Genomic DNA, 14740 nt, shown 5'->3' with positions numbered 1-14740 from the left:
TATTTTAAAGATAGTGCAGAACACATTTTTATTAAGTAATTAGTTAACATTTACCTGATACACTCGGTGGGAGGAGGTCCAAACCACCTCTCTGTAGCTCTATTTCCAGGCTCTTTTGCATAACTGATTACATTCAAGCACGAGTGAAACTGCAGATAGCTTGTCTCTGCAAACAGCCTTCCTCTAATTGGTTTGTTCAGCATCAGCTGATATCAGTTACATCAGGCTCGTGATTGGAGGAAGTCTGTTTGGGAGACAAGCTATTTCACTCGTGATTGGAGGCTAGCAATAGGAGGAAGCCTCTCTGCAGAAACAAAGTATGGGCAGTTTTGCAACCGCGCGATTCTCGGCTGACTTCCTTGAATAAGACCCCCTTCCGTTTTTAGGGTAAGGATTTTAGAAAAAAGTATCATCTTATAGTCGGAAAAATACGGTATGTATTATAAAAACAGATAATCTAAATATTACACAAACATACTGAGCTTAACCCTGAAGTTCTTATTCTGTAGCATGTGGAGTCAGATGCCCTTCCTTCAAAAATATGAGGAAAAAGGGCCATGTAGAATAGGACATGTATTAGCATTTATTTCAACAGACTCTGGATGATGCATTAAATTAATGCAATATTAATACAAGTACCTTCCAAAGTGGGAGACTTATTACCTGAATTTCAGTAGCAGGTACTCAGATTGAAAAAGACTTGAAATGATATAAATAAGTAATTAGTTAAGAAAGAAAAGACAAAAAAGTGGTGAGAACAGTAATCAAGTAATGTTATTCTTAGGATCCAATTGATTCAATAATCTCATTCATATGTATGTGTGTGTATATATGTGTGCATGTGTATACATAATCTACAGATGACACCTAGTTTATGAAGCACTATATACAGTACAAACAACTGAGAAAGAGGATCAAAACAAACAAAATCATACCTAGAAGTGAAGTCTCCTTTGCAAATGCAGCAGCAATAGCTGGATCCAAAGCTGGTTGACCATCACCAGAAGGAAGGTCAGGACGAGTGTAATCTCTACTTTTATCATTATTATACTTTACATTCAAGTTGACCAATTTGGAAAAATCAATCCGTAAGGTACAGCAGGCATTATAAATATTCTGACCATCTAATGCCTGGAAAAAAACAGAAATATGGATTAAGATGATACAGTAGAATTTATAAATGAAAATTAGGAATCCACTGAAATTAATTACAAAATATTTCAAAATATTTATATCAACTGGATCTTGCTATCTTTGTCGCCACGCTGGCAAGTGACATAGGCTCTCGTGATATGAAGTTCCAACTGATATAACTGCAGACTGCTTTCAGCCATTCTTTTTCCAATCTGCATTACATGGCGTTACTAGGGTTTTACCCTCAAGGAAATCTTCCTCCCGCTTTAAGTATTTTGTGACAACTTTTTCCCCCCAGTTTGGGAGAAAGGTCTTTCTCAATAATGACTGAACTCTCATTTTCCAGAGACATCAGAACAAAACATGTGAACATAAATTTCAATGTTATTATTAAACAATAACAACAATAAAAATGTTTGGCAGTTGGAATTAAGCATTTCATAAGGAGCCAAATTGGTTTATATGATAAGTAGGCAGAGGCAAAGTTAATTTCTGATGAAGGAAGAAATATGTGTTTCATCATTTCTAGCAGTCTAGCCACTTGGAAATGGCTAAAAAAAGGCTGGAGAGAGATGACTATCTGAAAATAAATAACAAATTGCCTATATAGATCTATTTATCTACCTACCTACCTATAACATATAATTTTACAGACTTATTGTTAGAAGTCTAGGAAACCAAGGTAGAATAGTTGAATACTTGGGAGCAATTTCACAAACCTAGTCAAAAGGAGATAACATCATAAGAGCTGATACTGCTCATGATACTTCCTTCTTATAATTGCAAAATTTGTAAACACCAGAGGAGACTGGCTGGGCATGTAATGATTACAAGTCCTCCTTTTATTGTAACAGACAGACAGACAGACAGACGGATATCCTAATATTCCTCCCAAAATGAGAAAAGAAGCCTATTCACAAGATAACTTCCATATTAACTTACAGCTATCACTGTGCTATGGTTTAAGAAAATTTAAAATATAAAACACATATATGCAAGGTATTGATTCTTATTTTTAAAAACAGTAATTGGCAATAGATTCCCATTCCTTTAACATATAAGGAATGTAGAAGAAACCATAACTTATAAAATGGCAGTTGTACACATGGGATGTCAGTTTGTAGCAGTCCTTTAAGACTGCCTAAATGTAAGGTCAAAACATTTTTTAATTTTTTAAAAAATTTTGTTTAATATATTTATTTTTTCTAACAAAACAATCTTTAATCTTAAAAAAAGACACTTAAAAATTAAAAATACAAACTAAAGATACAAACTAAGAAGGAGAAAAATCTATCTTATATTTATACTTATCAACAGTCACTGGTTTACCAGTGAATTCACAACTATAATATAAACAATATCAGATATTATTGTAAGATATCACAAAATTTCTGCCATAATAACACATATTGCTGCATCCTTTGAAGGGTAGAAAATATTGCCTTTTAAGGCCAAAACATATATACATCACTAACCCCCAAAATAATGTATCAAGAATACACTGTGATCTTGAAAAGGAACTGAAATAGGAGAAAATATAGTAATAATAGGTGAATTCAGCTACCCTCCCATTTATTATATAGATAATATTCTGGTTGCAACTAATGCATAGTATTTCTAGATATAACAAATGAAGGTGTCTTGGAATGACTGGGAAGCTGCCTACAGGCAAAACAAGGCAACTAAGAATTTATTTTGAAATGCTTAGCATTTGGTGCAAAAGGAGTATTTTTGTTGAACAATGAATGACTTCAGCATTATTAAATTCAACAAAATTTAATATTTAAGCAGCTTCTTAGAAGTCGAAAATATAGAGAAAAAGAGAAAAAGAAAAATCAGTTCATGATGCTTTAAGATAATTTAAAGTTATGAAAGAAGGTCTGATAGTATATAGAAATAAAAATGCCAGAGAAACAACAGAAGTTGGTATTACTTAGGACTGGAACTTCACTTAGAGGAAAAAGGGGGAAATCTATCAAAAAAGAACACAAATTCTGGTGAAACCAAATAAGCTGACAATAATAAAATAAAATAAAGAATACACTATTCAAAATATTACAAGAAAGTATCAATTTATTTTAATATATCAGAACCAAAAATCAATTTAACCATTTATTATTTAAAAACTAAATGGGTAAGATCACAGAGCAGCTGCATTTGGGGTTTTAGTGTTTTCATTAAGAAAGATGTAGAACTGTCCATGTACTGCAAAAATCACATCACCACCACCCCCAAGCAAAAACCAGGTCTAGTGTGTGACACCCCTGCACCCCCCCCCCCAATGAGTCAAGCTTGAATAAACTGGGTCAGGTCCATGGCTGCCGTGAAGGCCATGAATTCTTAAGCTGCCTCTGAATCCACCCCCAGGGAGGATATGCTGAAGTCCCTATGGCCATAAGCCTGGAGATTGCCAGTGGCAATCCAGGGACAGCATCAAGCAGCACAGGCAGGGAAGCTGCTATGCAGCAGGGAGGCTGGCACAACAGCAGCAATCTCAACTGATCCCTAAGGCCCCACCTCCCAAGTTGAGTCTCCCATCTGCCTATTTCTGGAGCAGCACCCGTGACAACCCTGAGTCTCCCAAAAATCAACAGCTAAAAAATTATTTGAATTTTTGTTCATCTGTTTTATAAAATATACTTCTTTTAATATTGATGTATTTAAATATTATTTGAAGAAACCACACATTTTTTTCTTAGAGTAATTGATAATGTTATTAGTACTTGATTGTATCTTGCAACAGAAACTATATTACAATTATCTAACAAATCAATTAAAGGTCAAGATACGAAAATAAGTCTGGTGTGCAATTGAACAAAAATTATATTTTTATTGTGATGAATTAAAAGTTATTATAATTCATCAAATTAAACTCCACAAACAAGCTTCTAATATTTTACATGTACAAGAATTATATTTAGTTGGAGTAATATAACAATCTGACAGAAGATCTAAAATTTGATTAAAATCTTAGCCATAATTATCTGATCCACCATTGGAATAGAAAGAAATATAAAACACACATAGAAAGTATCTGGATAGTCCTTAGTAGGGCTACAGTAATTAAAAAATACAATGTGCTTATCAAAACATCTAATCAACAATACATTTTAAAAAATTCTCCTGGATTACTTATTTCTAGATCCAAAACAAATTATGAAGACCTGGTATTCAACCTTATTACACTCGTATAAAATTGTCAATTGCCACTATATTTGACCAAACTATTTTTTTACAGAACTATTCAAAATGTTGGAAATCACAAAGAAAAAAACAAAACAAAAATTAAGAAATCCAGTAAAAAAAGTTAAAAGTACTAAAACACAATAGTTAAAATAGTAAAGAAAAAAACTACTCCAGAACTTCCAGAAGGAATGTTTTGAGAATTTAGTGCAGGAATTACTCTACCCCAGTCAAGGTGGCTACTCTCCCTATCAAAAGAACAATGTTAGAGAAATAAAAATGTCTGTTGAATTCTCTTTACCAAAAGTACAGGTATAGTACAATATGGTAAACTATCAGGCTATTCAATTGAAACAAATTTCATATACTGCTTAAAGACCCTAATGCAGGCCTACACAAGTTGTAGAGGGGAAAGGGCCACATTGATAAATTAAAAATCATCGTAGGCTGCAAAGGAATACTTGGCACACTGATCAGCTCTTTGGTGGCTAGTGGAATGGAAACAACACTGGAGCTAGCAGCAACGGTGAGACACAGAGGTGCTTGGCAGCATGACTTTCCAGCGCAGCGGTAGTTCATTTATTACTTTTTAAAAAATGCTGCCTGCATGAAGCCTGAGGGCTGTATGTTGTACAGACCTGCTCTAATGTATCTATGAAAATCTGTAAAGATCAAAGATTTATCTGACATTTTGATTTTCTTAAATAATCTTAATTATGCCAAAGAAAATTATGTGCTTATAACTTATATCTATGTCAAATTGTTTTAATCACACTAATATCAATAGAAACATGGTGTGGTGGTGAAGATGATGGCCTAGGAGCAGGGAGACCCAGATTCCACTCTATCTTCCCCCATGGACACTCACTGGGTGAATCTGGGGTAGCCACTCTTTCCCAGCCCAACTTATGCTGAGTGAGGATAAAATGGGAGAAAAACCTAATAAACCTAACAGAAAATGAAGAAATGATTTAGAATTCTGATGAGAATATGAGGAAAGATAAGTTTTAAAAAATGATTATCTCAAAATGCATATATCTTAGATTAACTACTAATTATAGTATATGTTAATATCCTTTAAATAATTTAAGCAGTTTGATAAATTATTAAGAATTTTTTAATAGGAAGACAAACCTCTAGATTTTCTTTATGGTTATCTTATAATGATGGAAGTCTTCACTTTTCTGATTTTCAGTTTACCAGTGGGCATCTATTTTTTTTTCCTTGAGGAACCCAGCGACCAAGCCCAAAAATCATTACAGACATAATCAGAAATATGTAATGTCAAAGGTATCATGGCAGGGACCTGTTCTCTTTTTACTCATAATCAAATTGGGCTCCCACCATTAAAAGAGCCAAGTCTTCTTTGGAAGTTACTGGGATGGAAAAATAATTTTAAACTTTATTCTCATGCATAAGGCCAGGCTGCAGTGAGGATTATTCAGTCTATCTGGCAGATAAAATTGCTCAGATCTGCTCCAGCTTGAATTCTGACTGATTAGATCAGGGTGAGGTACCTGGAGCATACATAGTCCAGTGGTGTGATCTGGGATGAGTTTGAGCCGGTGACTCCTGAGGAAGTGGACAGAGTTCTCTGTGATGTTAGTTGGGCCATAAGTTTACTGGATCCAGGAGCCTCCTGTCTTGAAAGAGACAGTGGTGTGGCCTCTCCTTAAGAAGCCATCCTTGGATCCAATGGTTCCTGATAACTATTGTCCAGTCTCCAATCTTCCCCTTCTGAGGAAGGTTATTGAGAAGGAGGTCAGTCTGCAGTTGATGAGAACCCTGGAGGAAGTGGATTATCTAGACCCATTTCAGTCAGGATTCAGGCCAGGCTTTAATTCTGAGACAGCTTTGGTCGTGCTTGTACATGACCTTTGGAGGAGCAAGGATGGAGGTGGTGCATCCATCCCTGTGCTCCTTGATCTTTTAGTTGCTTTCAATACCTTAAATCACAGTATTTAAATAATAATGATAATAATAATAATAATTTTACGTTCTGAAATAGCTCCAGCTTGAAAATCACAGGTAAATCATTCCTCCCTACTTTTTGCATTCATGGGCTAACAGGGACATTAATATTCTAGACCAGCAGTTCTCAATCAAGAGCCATATAGCCCCCTGGGGGCCTTAGGATATTTTGAGGGGGCCACAGATGAAAAACATGTAACGGAGGGCACAGCAGTTACCAAGGGGGCTACAGAAAAGCAAAGTGTATTATACTGCAAATACAAGTAGTCCTTGGTTAATTATGGTAATTGGGACCAGAATTTCTGTCACTAAGCAATGCGGTTGTAAAGCATGGCATCATTTGACTGTATCGCTTAGCAACAGCAATCTTGGCACTCCTCACGGCCGTTGTTAAACAAGGATCATGGATTGTTAATTGAGGCAGTTCACAAGCAGGCCAGCAGGTAAGTAAGTGACTGCTGCTGGGCAGGGGACCATGGGTGGATGGCCGGCAGCGCAAGCATAGCATGACCAGGGGTGGCTGCCAGGCGGGGAGGGTGCGAGTGACTTACCAGAATGACTTGCAACCTTACCTGCCGGCTTCCCCATTGACTTTATGGGAAGCCGGCAGGTGAGGTGGAAAATGGTGATTGCGTGACCATGGAACACTGCAACTGTCATAATTGCAAGCTGGTTGCCAAGCGCCCATATTGCAATCATGTGACTGCAGGGATGCTGGAATGGTTGGAACTTTGAGGACCGGTTGAACCACTTTAGTGCCATTGTAACTTTGAACAATCACTGAATGAGTGGTCGTTAAACAAGGACTACCTGTACTGTCTTGTTGATGCCAGAAAGTATACTGCTTACTGTCTCATGTCCGTATTTGGTAATGGGACCTGGACAGAGTGGGCCACAGGGGAAAAACGTTTGAGAAACACTGTTCTAGACCACTTTGTCGGCAATTTAATTTTTATACCACCTAAGCTGCAAAAGGATTGTCTGGAGCTGCATAGTATATTCAGCCAAAACTTCTGATTTTGCATTTGGTCCAAATTAACATTATCTTTTTCAGCAGAAATTTATAGAGTATGAATAAGGTTGATATTGGTTATTTGCATTAACTCTGGAATATTCCATATTAGCAAATCAGTGGTTAAATGTTTTAAATATTATGTTTCTTATGATTTTAAAATAAGATCAAGTCAACAAACCTTTTTTCCAGACACCTCAGAGAATGTTAAAGAAAAGGCTGTCAACTTTGTTATGCTGGAAGGACAAAATGGCAGTTGGAGTAATTACACCTTTGCTATGGGCTAGCCTTCTATCGGGATTTAAAGATGATGTTCAACTATATTTATTGAGCGTGTGTAGCTCAATACACTGTTACAATGGAAAGACAGCACTATTCCAGACTTACAGTCTTGGCCTGACGGTGAGAGTTTGCTTTCTAACTATGTACTGGCTCTCTATTGAGATGTGTGTGTATATATGTATATACACACATAAACATGCTTATGCAATGCACACAAATGTGTGTGTGTGTGTGTTTGCATGTATGTGTATATATATATTTTCTTGATTGTGATATAGATAGTCTTGAACATGAGAGAAAGTTAAACACTTGAGAAGGGCAAGGAAGGGGAAATGTTATCATCGTAGCTATTCGTGGAGTCAGAAGAAGCTATGGGTCATAGGTTGAACTGGTTCCCTTGAGATCCCTTGAGCACATTATAATTTCAGTAATATCAAAAGGATTGGAGCTGGTGTTAATAGTGCATTAACATGTCGATATAGTATATATTTTCTGGGGATTGACCCCTAGAAAGAAGCCATTGGGGGAGACTTAATTTAGTACCCAGCTTGCCTCCCATTGCCAGCGGTTTACCAAGTCTAACTGAACCATCTGCCAGAGATGAGAGAGAGCTGGTTTCCTAAGTACCCCCTAGAAACAATTAGGATCCATTAGGCACCAGATTTGGACCATCCAAATTGGTCCTGCTGTCTCACGGAAGTCACAGGTGGCTCTCATACACACACAGGCACAACAGATTCACTAAAAACCTTAAAACCCTATTCTTCAACAAATTATAAAAGAGACAGAATGACACATTCAAAGAATCTGTCTATTTGAAGACAACAGAATACCAGTTAACGCATACAAGTATAATGATAAAAACACTCATTTGAAGACAACGCATCACATCTCTTCCCTTTTATTCTTAATATCCAAGGCTAAAATACTGCATGCATGTTTACTCACAAGCAATTAAGTAAGTGTTTCCAATAATTTGGGATTAAAACCCATAGGCGCCATGAGTCTTCTTACAGGAATTTTTCTCCTTTATCCCTCCTCATACAGAGAGGCTTTTCCAGCCTCACTGCTGCAGATATGAAAGTCAGAAACAACTATTATCCACCTCACTCAAGCATCACAGAAAGCTATGGCTTGAGGAAAAACGAAGTGAAAAAGGCCAAACCTATTCCTGATTTCCAAGTTTTTGCTCTCTACAGACACACAAAGTTTAATCTGAAATGCTTTTATAAAACCCTGATCTAATTTTAAAAAATGATGTTAATCTATTTGCTTTGGTGGCTCATACAAATTAATGACAAATGCTTCTCTGCAATGTTTTTTAAAGGGTAATTTATGATATAAACACACACACAAACTAATATAATAATGGGTGGAGGTAGTCAATGTTGAGCCAATTGCAGAATAAAGATCATTAATTGGTGCCAATATTCACTTTTGCCACCTGAATAACATGCTAAAAATAACCTGTACTTTATAGCAGGAAGTCGACCACAAAGCTATTTTCATCAGACTTTTCAGAAAATGCTCTTTTAAGTGCTTAAGTTTTCAAAATTGCTCTTTAAACTTCCTTATTAAATCTTAAACTCCTCTGAAGGCCTCATTCTGATTCATTATAAAGAGACTATGTGAAAAGTATTTTTTTCTACTAACCTTTAAAGCAAGAAACAGTGAACACATTTGATAATTTTCCCCCTGCATTATAAAATTTTAAACTGATCCTTTTCAACGGTTGGATATTTTATACTCTAGAGGCCATCTTATTTTTAATCTTTTGACATTATATCTAAGTTTTTTTTTTATCTTCTTTCTGTAGCTCTCTTCATTACATCAACTAAAAAGTACACACTGTTAAAAGTTTTAAAATATTTTAATCAATGGACTAACCAAAATTCTCTGAATATAGGCATTTCTCCTTATTCTTCAGGTTTGGCGGAAGTAGTATTTATTTATTAAATTTGTATCCCTCCATACTCTGCAATATTTCCTGAAAGTTTACAAGAATTATACATCGTTGCAATATCGTACTAAAGATAGTAGCCTACTGATTGATGCTAATTCTGCTTGTAACAGAGAATATATTCTCAGGATTTTACCAGCAAATACTAGAAATGATAAAAGCACAAACAAGCACTCAAAGATGAATATCTGTAAAATTGATTGCAAAAAACGAATGAAACTATTATCAAAGTGACAGCTACAGTAAAATGCAAACCTTATTTATAGTGAAATCAAGATCCAAATTATTTTGTTTTTTTTTCTCCCATCCCCAGGATGCCACAAGCTTGAGGCTTCTCTTTTTTGGGGAGGAAAAACAATTTCCATCTGTCCCTTATTATGTAACAAACTGGTTTAGTATTAGGTTGGTTGCATCTGAACTTGGCAGAATTAGGTCTTACATGTATATTATTCAGTAATTATTTTCCTGTGAAATTTTAATCAGTTAAAAGATCATCTAATACAAGTAGCCGTCCATTCATTTAATTCTGACTTACAGCAATATGTTATGTACAATAGTCCAGAGTTATTCATAATGTTATAAAGTAATCTAAAATTGAGTAAATAGTGTTCAACAATCACTGCCATGTGCAGATACTACATTCAGATATTACTATTCTGTCTATTTAACCTGGAATTATAAAATCCTTTCTTGAAACCTGTATTTAATTAAGAGACTTTCAGGCTTCCATTATTTAGACTTTGGAGAAGTGGCATATAAGCCCTCAAGTGCAAAATTCAAAGCAATGTCTCTTCTCCAGTCAACTTAAAAGTAGCCTGAAATGAGTTATTTCATTATTTCTTAACACTACAGATAGTTCTCACTTAACAACCCTGACTGGGACCAGAATTTCCATTGCTAAGTGAAGTGGTAGTTGGGCAAGATATCACGTGACCCGCACTGCTTAGCAATGGCAGTTCCAGTAGCCCTGGTTGTGGTCATTAGGCAAGGACTGTGCCATTAGGTGAGGACCTCATGCTTCTCCTGCCCTACCACACTTGCCTCCGCTTCAACTCCCTCCACCCGCCTATCATCCCCACTGCCCCCAGCTGATCTTCACCATCTTTTCTCCTACTGCTGATGAGGCGCGCCCAGCCGAGCCAGCTGCTGACCCTTCGCAAGGCCTCCGTGACAGAGTGCAGGATGGTCAAAAGGGCAGACATGGGAAGGAGACAGGCAGCCATCGCAAAGAAGACAAGGGTCAGCTGGGGGCAGCAGGGGCGGCTGGGTGTCAAAAGAGCATAGATGGGGGGAAGCAGGTAGGTGGGGGGAGTTGAAGCATACTCCGCGCTCGTAAATGCAGGCAGGTTGCCAAGTGCATGAATTTTGATCATGTGAACACAGGGGTGCTGCAATGGCCATAACTTTGAGGACTGGTTGTAACTACCATTGTTCAGCACCATCATAACTTTGAATGGTTGCTGAAGAATTAAGCAAGGACTACCTGTACTTTAACAAAAATAATATTTTTAATAATTTCTATTAGTGTTTTCTTTTCAAAACAGAAGAAAAAAAGAACAAAAATTTAGTTGCTTTCAGGAAGATCTGAAATAAAGAGCTTTATTCAATGATCAAATCTGCATGTCACAGTAAACCATCAAATTTGATTAAATATAATGTGCATAATGATCATGCTGGTGCACATATCTTGATTGTTCCTTTTTTCCTCCCTTTGTACAAGCAAGTTATCACCTTTAAAGCCCTTCATGGCACAGGACCAGGTTATCTGAGGAGCCATCTCGCCCTTGTTATATCAGCCCACCCAACTTGGTCTGGCAAGGGGCATGTTGCAGACCGCACCAGTCAAGGAATTTTGACTGGTGGGATCTAGGAAGAGGGCCTTTTCTGTGGCGGCCCCCGCTCTGTGGAATAACCTACCTCCCGAGGTGTGGTGTGCCCCCACTCTCATGGCCTTCAGAAAAAGCATGAAATCCTGGCTATGCCAGAAGGACTGGGGGCCAGATGGGGGCTCGCATCAGTGGAAGTGGCTTGTGGGGTAATTGATTTTGCCCCCCCATCTTGAATGTTTTTAGTATTTATGTATAGGATTTGTTTTACAGTTTGTCTTTTTAGTGGATTAATTAATTTTAATTATCTATGTGGTATTTTTTAACTGTTCGTGGGTTTTTGGTTTTAATTGTGAGCCGCCCAGAGTCACCCATTGGGGGAGATGGGCGACATACAAATTAAATAAATAAATAAATAAATAACCCACCCACCCACCCACCCATATACAGGTAGTCCTCACTTAATGACCAGTAGAAATCACTTGCTTTTTTTCTCCTCCCCACCCCTCGCAGAGAGATTGGAGAGAAAGAGATTTCAGAGAGTACTGTAAGCTGTTTGAATAGTATGTCCGCAGCTCCCAGCCCTGGGCTGTCAGTATGATTGCATTGCTTTCAATGTGTAAAAGAGCAAAGAGCTTATTCTCTTGCAATCCTTTCCTGTCCAATCTCTGCTCTTCAAGGGGAACAAAAAAGAAAAAAAACACAGGTCAGGCACAGGACAATGTATACTGACTGTAATGGTAATCATGTGACTGAGGGATGTTGTGAAGGTCGTAAATGGACATAAATGGACTGTAAAGTTATTTTTCAGCACCGCTGTAACTTCAAACAGTCACTGAACAAGTGGTTAGTAAGCGAGGACTACCTGTTGTTGCAACTGAAGTATATTAATTTTATCAAATAAATAGGCTGCTTCAATCATAGTCACTAGGAGGCTTATAAAATGTAAAAAATTAAAATAACAGTAATAACTTATTAAAAAAATTATAAAGTACTCTGTTGGGAAAATAACAAAAACAATTTTATTAACAAATAATAAAAAGACACATATATTTTATATGTCTATATAGCAGAATCACAAGTCACCATGCTCCAGGGACTGCAAAAGCAGCCAGTCTCTAAGGGTTTGTGCAAGTGCAGCACTGACAGACTTTAGAGGGAACCCTCTTTCAAAGAGGAGGCTCAGCCATAGAGAAGGTCTGTCTCTGAGTCCTATGAGATGACATGTCTTTACTGAACATATCTGGAGCAAGCCAACCTTGTCAGAACTTACTGGATGGGCAGCAACAACTGAAAAGTGTCAACCCAATATGAATCCAGGCCCTAAATCAGAAAGGGTTTCATAAGTGACAAATTCCATCTTGAATTGTATCCAGAAACCAGAACAGCTTGGAAAGCAGTGGTATTACATGGGAAAAACAGGATATACTCATTGGTATTACTGTCACTACATTCTGGACCAGCTATAACTTCTGAGTGATTTTCAAGGGTAGCCCCACATAAAGTACATTCAATAGTCCATGTAGAATCCATGCAGAGTACACTGCAAAAGATATATTTAAACTAAGGACTAAGACAAATTGCTCCTAACATTTCTTTTTCAACAATATAATGGCTTATCTTGATATGAGAAACAAAACTTGCTTTGAAAATAGTACATTATTTGTTTTGAACTGAGATAAGTAAGAGTGACCAAATGTTCAAGATAAAGTCTGTACTTGCAAAGCAGGTTGATTTATTTATAATCTAAAATTGTGTTTATTCTGCCCAACAAAATGTTTTTTTGCAAAAGAACTGTCAATGGAAATAAATACATTACACTTATTAATAAAAGCTAAACAAAATTATTTGAAATCATACTTACAAGCTTTGCTTGCTGGGCATTTACAGGATCGCCATATTGTAACAATGCTTGAAATTGGTTATTTTTTGTGAAAGTAATTATTTTCAAGACTGCACCAAATTTAGAGAATATCTGTTGGGGTGGGAAAAGGTAAATGAATACTCAACTAAATATACACATACAACATACCATGCTTTATTAAAAGGCCTACATCAACTTATCTGGTAGAGTTTCAAAACAGATAGTAGAAGCAAAACTGTACTGTAGTAGCAGAAGAAAGGGCTGGGCTGAGTTCCCTGACTGCCCCTATACTGGGCACAAAGTGGGGTGAGACATCATCCCTTCATTTCTACAGGGCCTGCCACCTACCCTTTGGCTCTTCCTTCCTGTTATAGCACAAATTATATGTAGTACTTCCACTGCCACCATCTATCTTGGATAGGATGGGAAAGCCCTGATTCGCTTCTTCCCCCTTAATACTGGCTTGTGAGAGAAATAGGACATGTCACAGCTTGCTTGCCCAGTAAGCTGGGAATCATCATCATCATCTCAGTACAGTCTTCTCCTGGCCCTTGTAGCATGTGAGCGGGGCTGGGGAGGCTCTCTCCTTTTTTAGGAGATGGAACACAAGCACAAAATATAACTTCAAAATAATTTTATTAAAAATAAGAAAAAGTAAAACCTCCTTTAGCTTGAGTCAAATGCCCCAAACAACTGTAAATATATAAAATAGGGGACTGGGTCTATGACTTAAACACTAATTAGGATCAATGACTTAAACATCAATCTGTCCAGGAATATGAGATGGGGAGATTGGACACTGATCCATGGTAGACAGGACCTGAGGTTCAAAGAGCTTAATACAAAAATACAAGAACTTTTTTTGCTTTGTACAAGTGTAATAAACTTCAGATACAGATATTACTAGAGCCAATTCCAGCAATCATCATGCAATCACAATCCCCAGAAATAAAGCACAAAAATCCTGATAGTGCATTCTTACTGATATCTATGCCTGGATACCTGGATAAAGTTTCTCACAGATTTCTAACATTTAATTAGAAGCTTAGAAACAATTCAACCTTCCCCCTTTTTTTCCCCTGGAGGTTTCTGGGTCCTGATCCAGAGGTCCCCGCCTTGCCTTTGTTCCCCAGAGAAGCCAGCTTAGCTCATTATACCATGAATTCATCCAGTTTAACTTCCACACAGACCTGAAGAACTGTCCTCCATTTTTCAGAACTGTGGTTTGTGCTTACTTCTTTAGAGGCTTTTGGGTCCCAGTCTACAGCTCCCTTCTTTGTTCTTATTATCAGTGACCCAGACAGTTTACCTCTCCATAAACCTGAAAAACTGTCTTCCACTTTTCCGATATATGCCTTTCTCTGTTAATCCCCTGGAGACCAAGTTTCATGGAGGTCTATTAGTTTCCATTTTATCTTACTCCAATCATTCTCTGATTTCTCTTTTCCAGTTATATCTTCCAGCTATCTCCCTTTCTTGCAACTCTCTTCCTTTCTGCCTCAAGACCA

At 37.2% G+C, this 14740-nt stretch overlaps 1 protein-coding gene across 5 annotated transcripts in view; it reads right to left on the bottom strand.

Moving 5' to 3' along the window:
* The window catches only part of PTBP2 (polypyrimidine tract binding protein 2), a 73453-nt gene that overhangs the window by 14254 nt on the left and 44459 nt on the right, over nucleotides 1-14740 (bottom strand). For all 5 annotated transcript variants that reach the window (XM_007421813.3, XM_088128406.1, XM_088128407.1 and 2 more), the window contains 2 exons: nucleotides 13233-13343; nucleotides 936-1131 (listed from right to left, as the gene is read on the bottom strand). In XM_007421813.3, the coding sequence (XP_007421875.2) occupies nucleotides 936-1131; nucleotides 13233-13343 (307 nt within the window). The remainder of the gene's footprint in view (nucleotides 1-935; nucleotides 1132-13232; nucleotides 13344-14740) is intronic.

The sequence above is a fragment of the Python bivittatus genome, unplaced genomic scaffold (assembly GCF_059951505.1).
Source record: "Python bivittatus isolate LINGU-HERP-01145 unplaced genomic scaffold, Pbiv_v1 ctg000700_np1212, whole genome shotgun sequence".
In the NCBI taxonomy this organism is placed as follows: domain Eukaryota; kingdom Metazoa; phylum Chordata; class Lepidosauria; order Squamata; family Pythonidae; genus Python; species Python bivittatus.
This window is presented reverse-complemented; position numbering and strand designations above follow the sequence as displayed.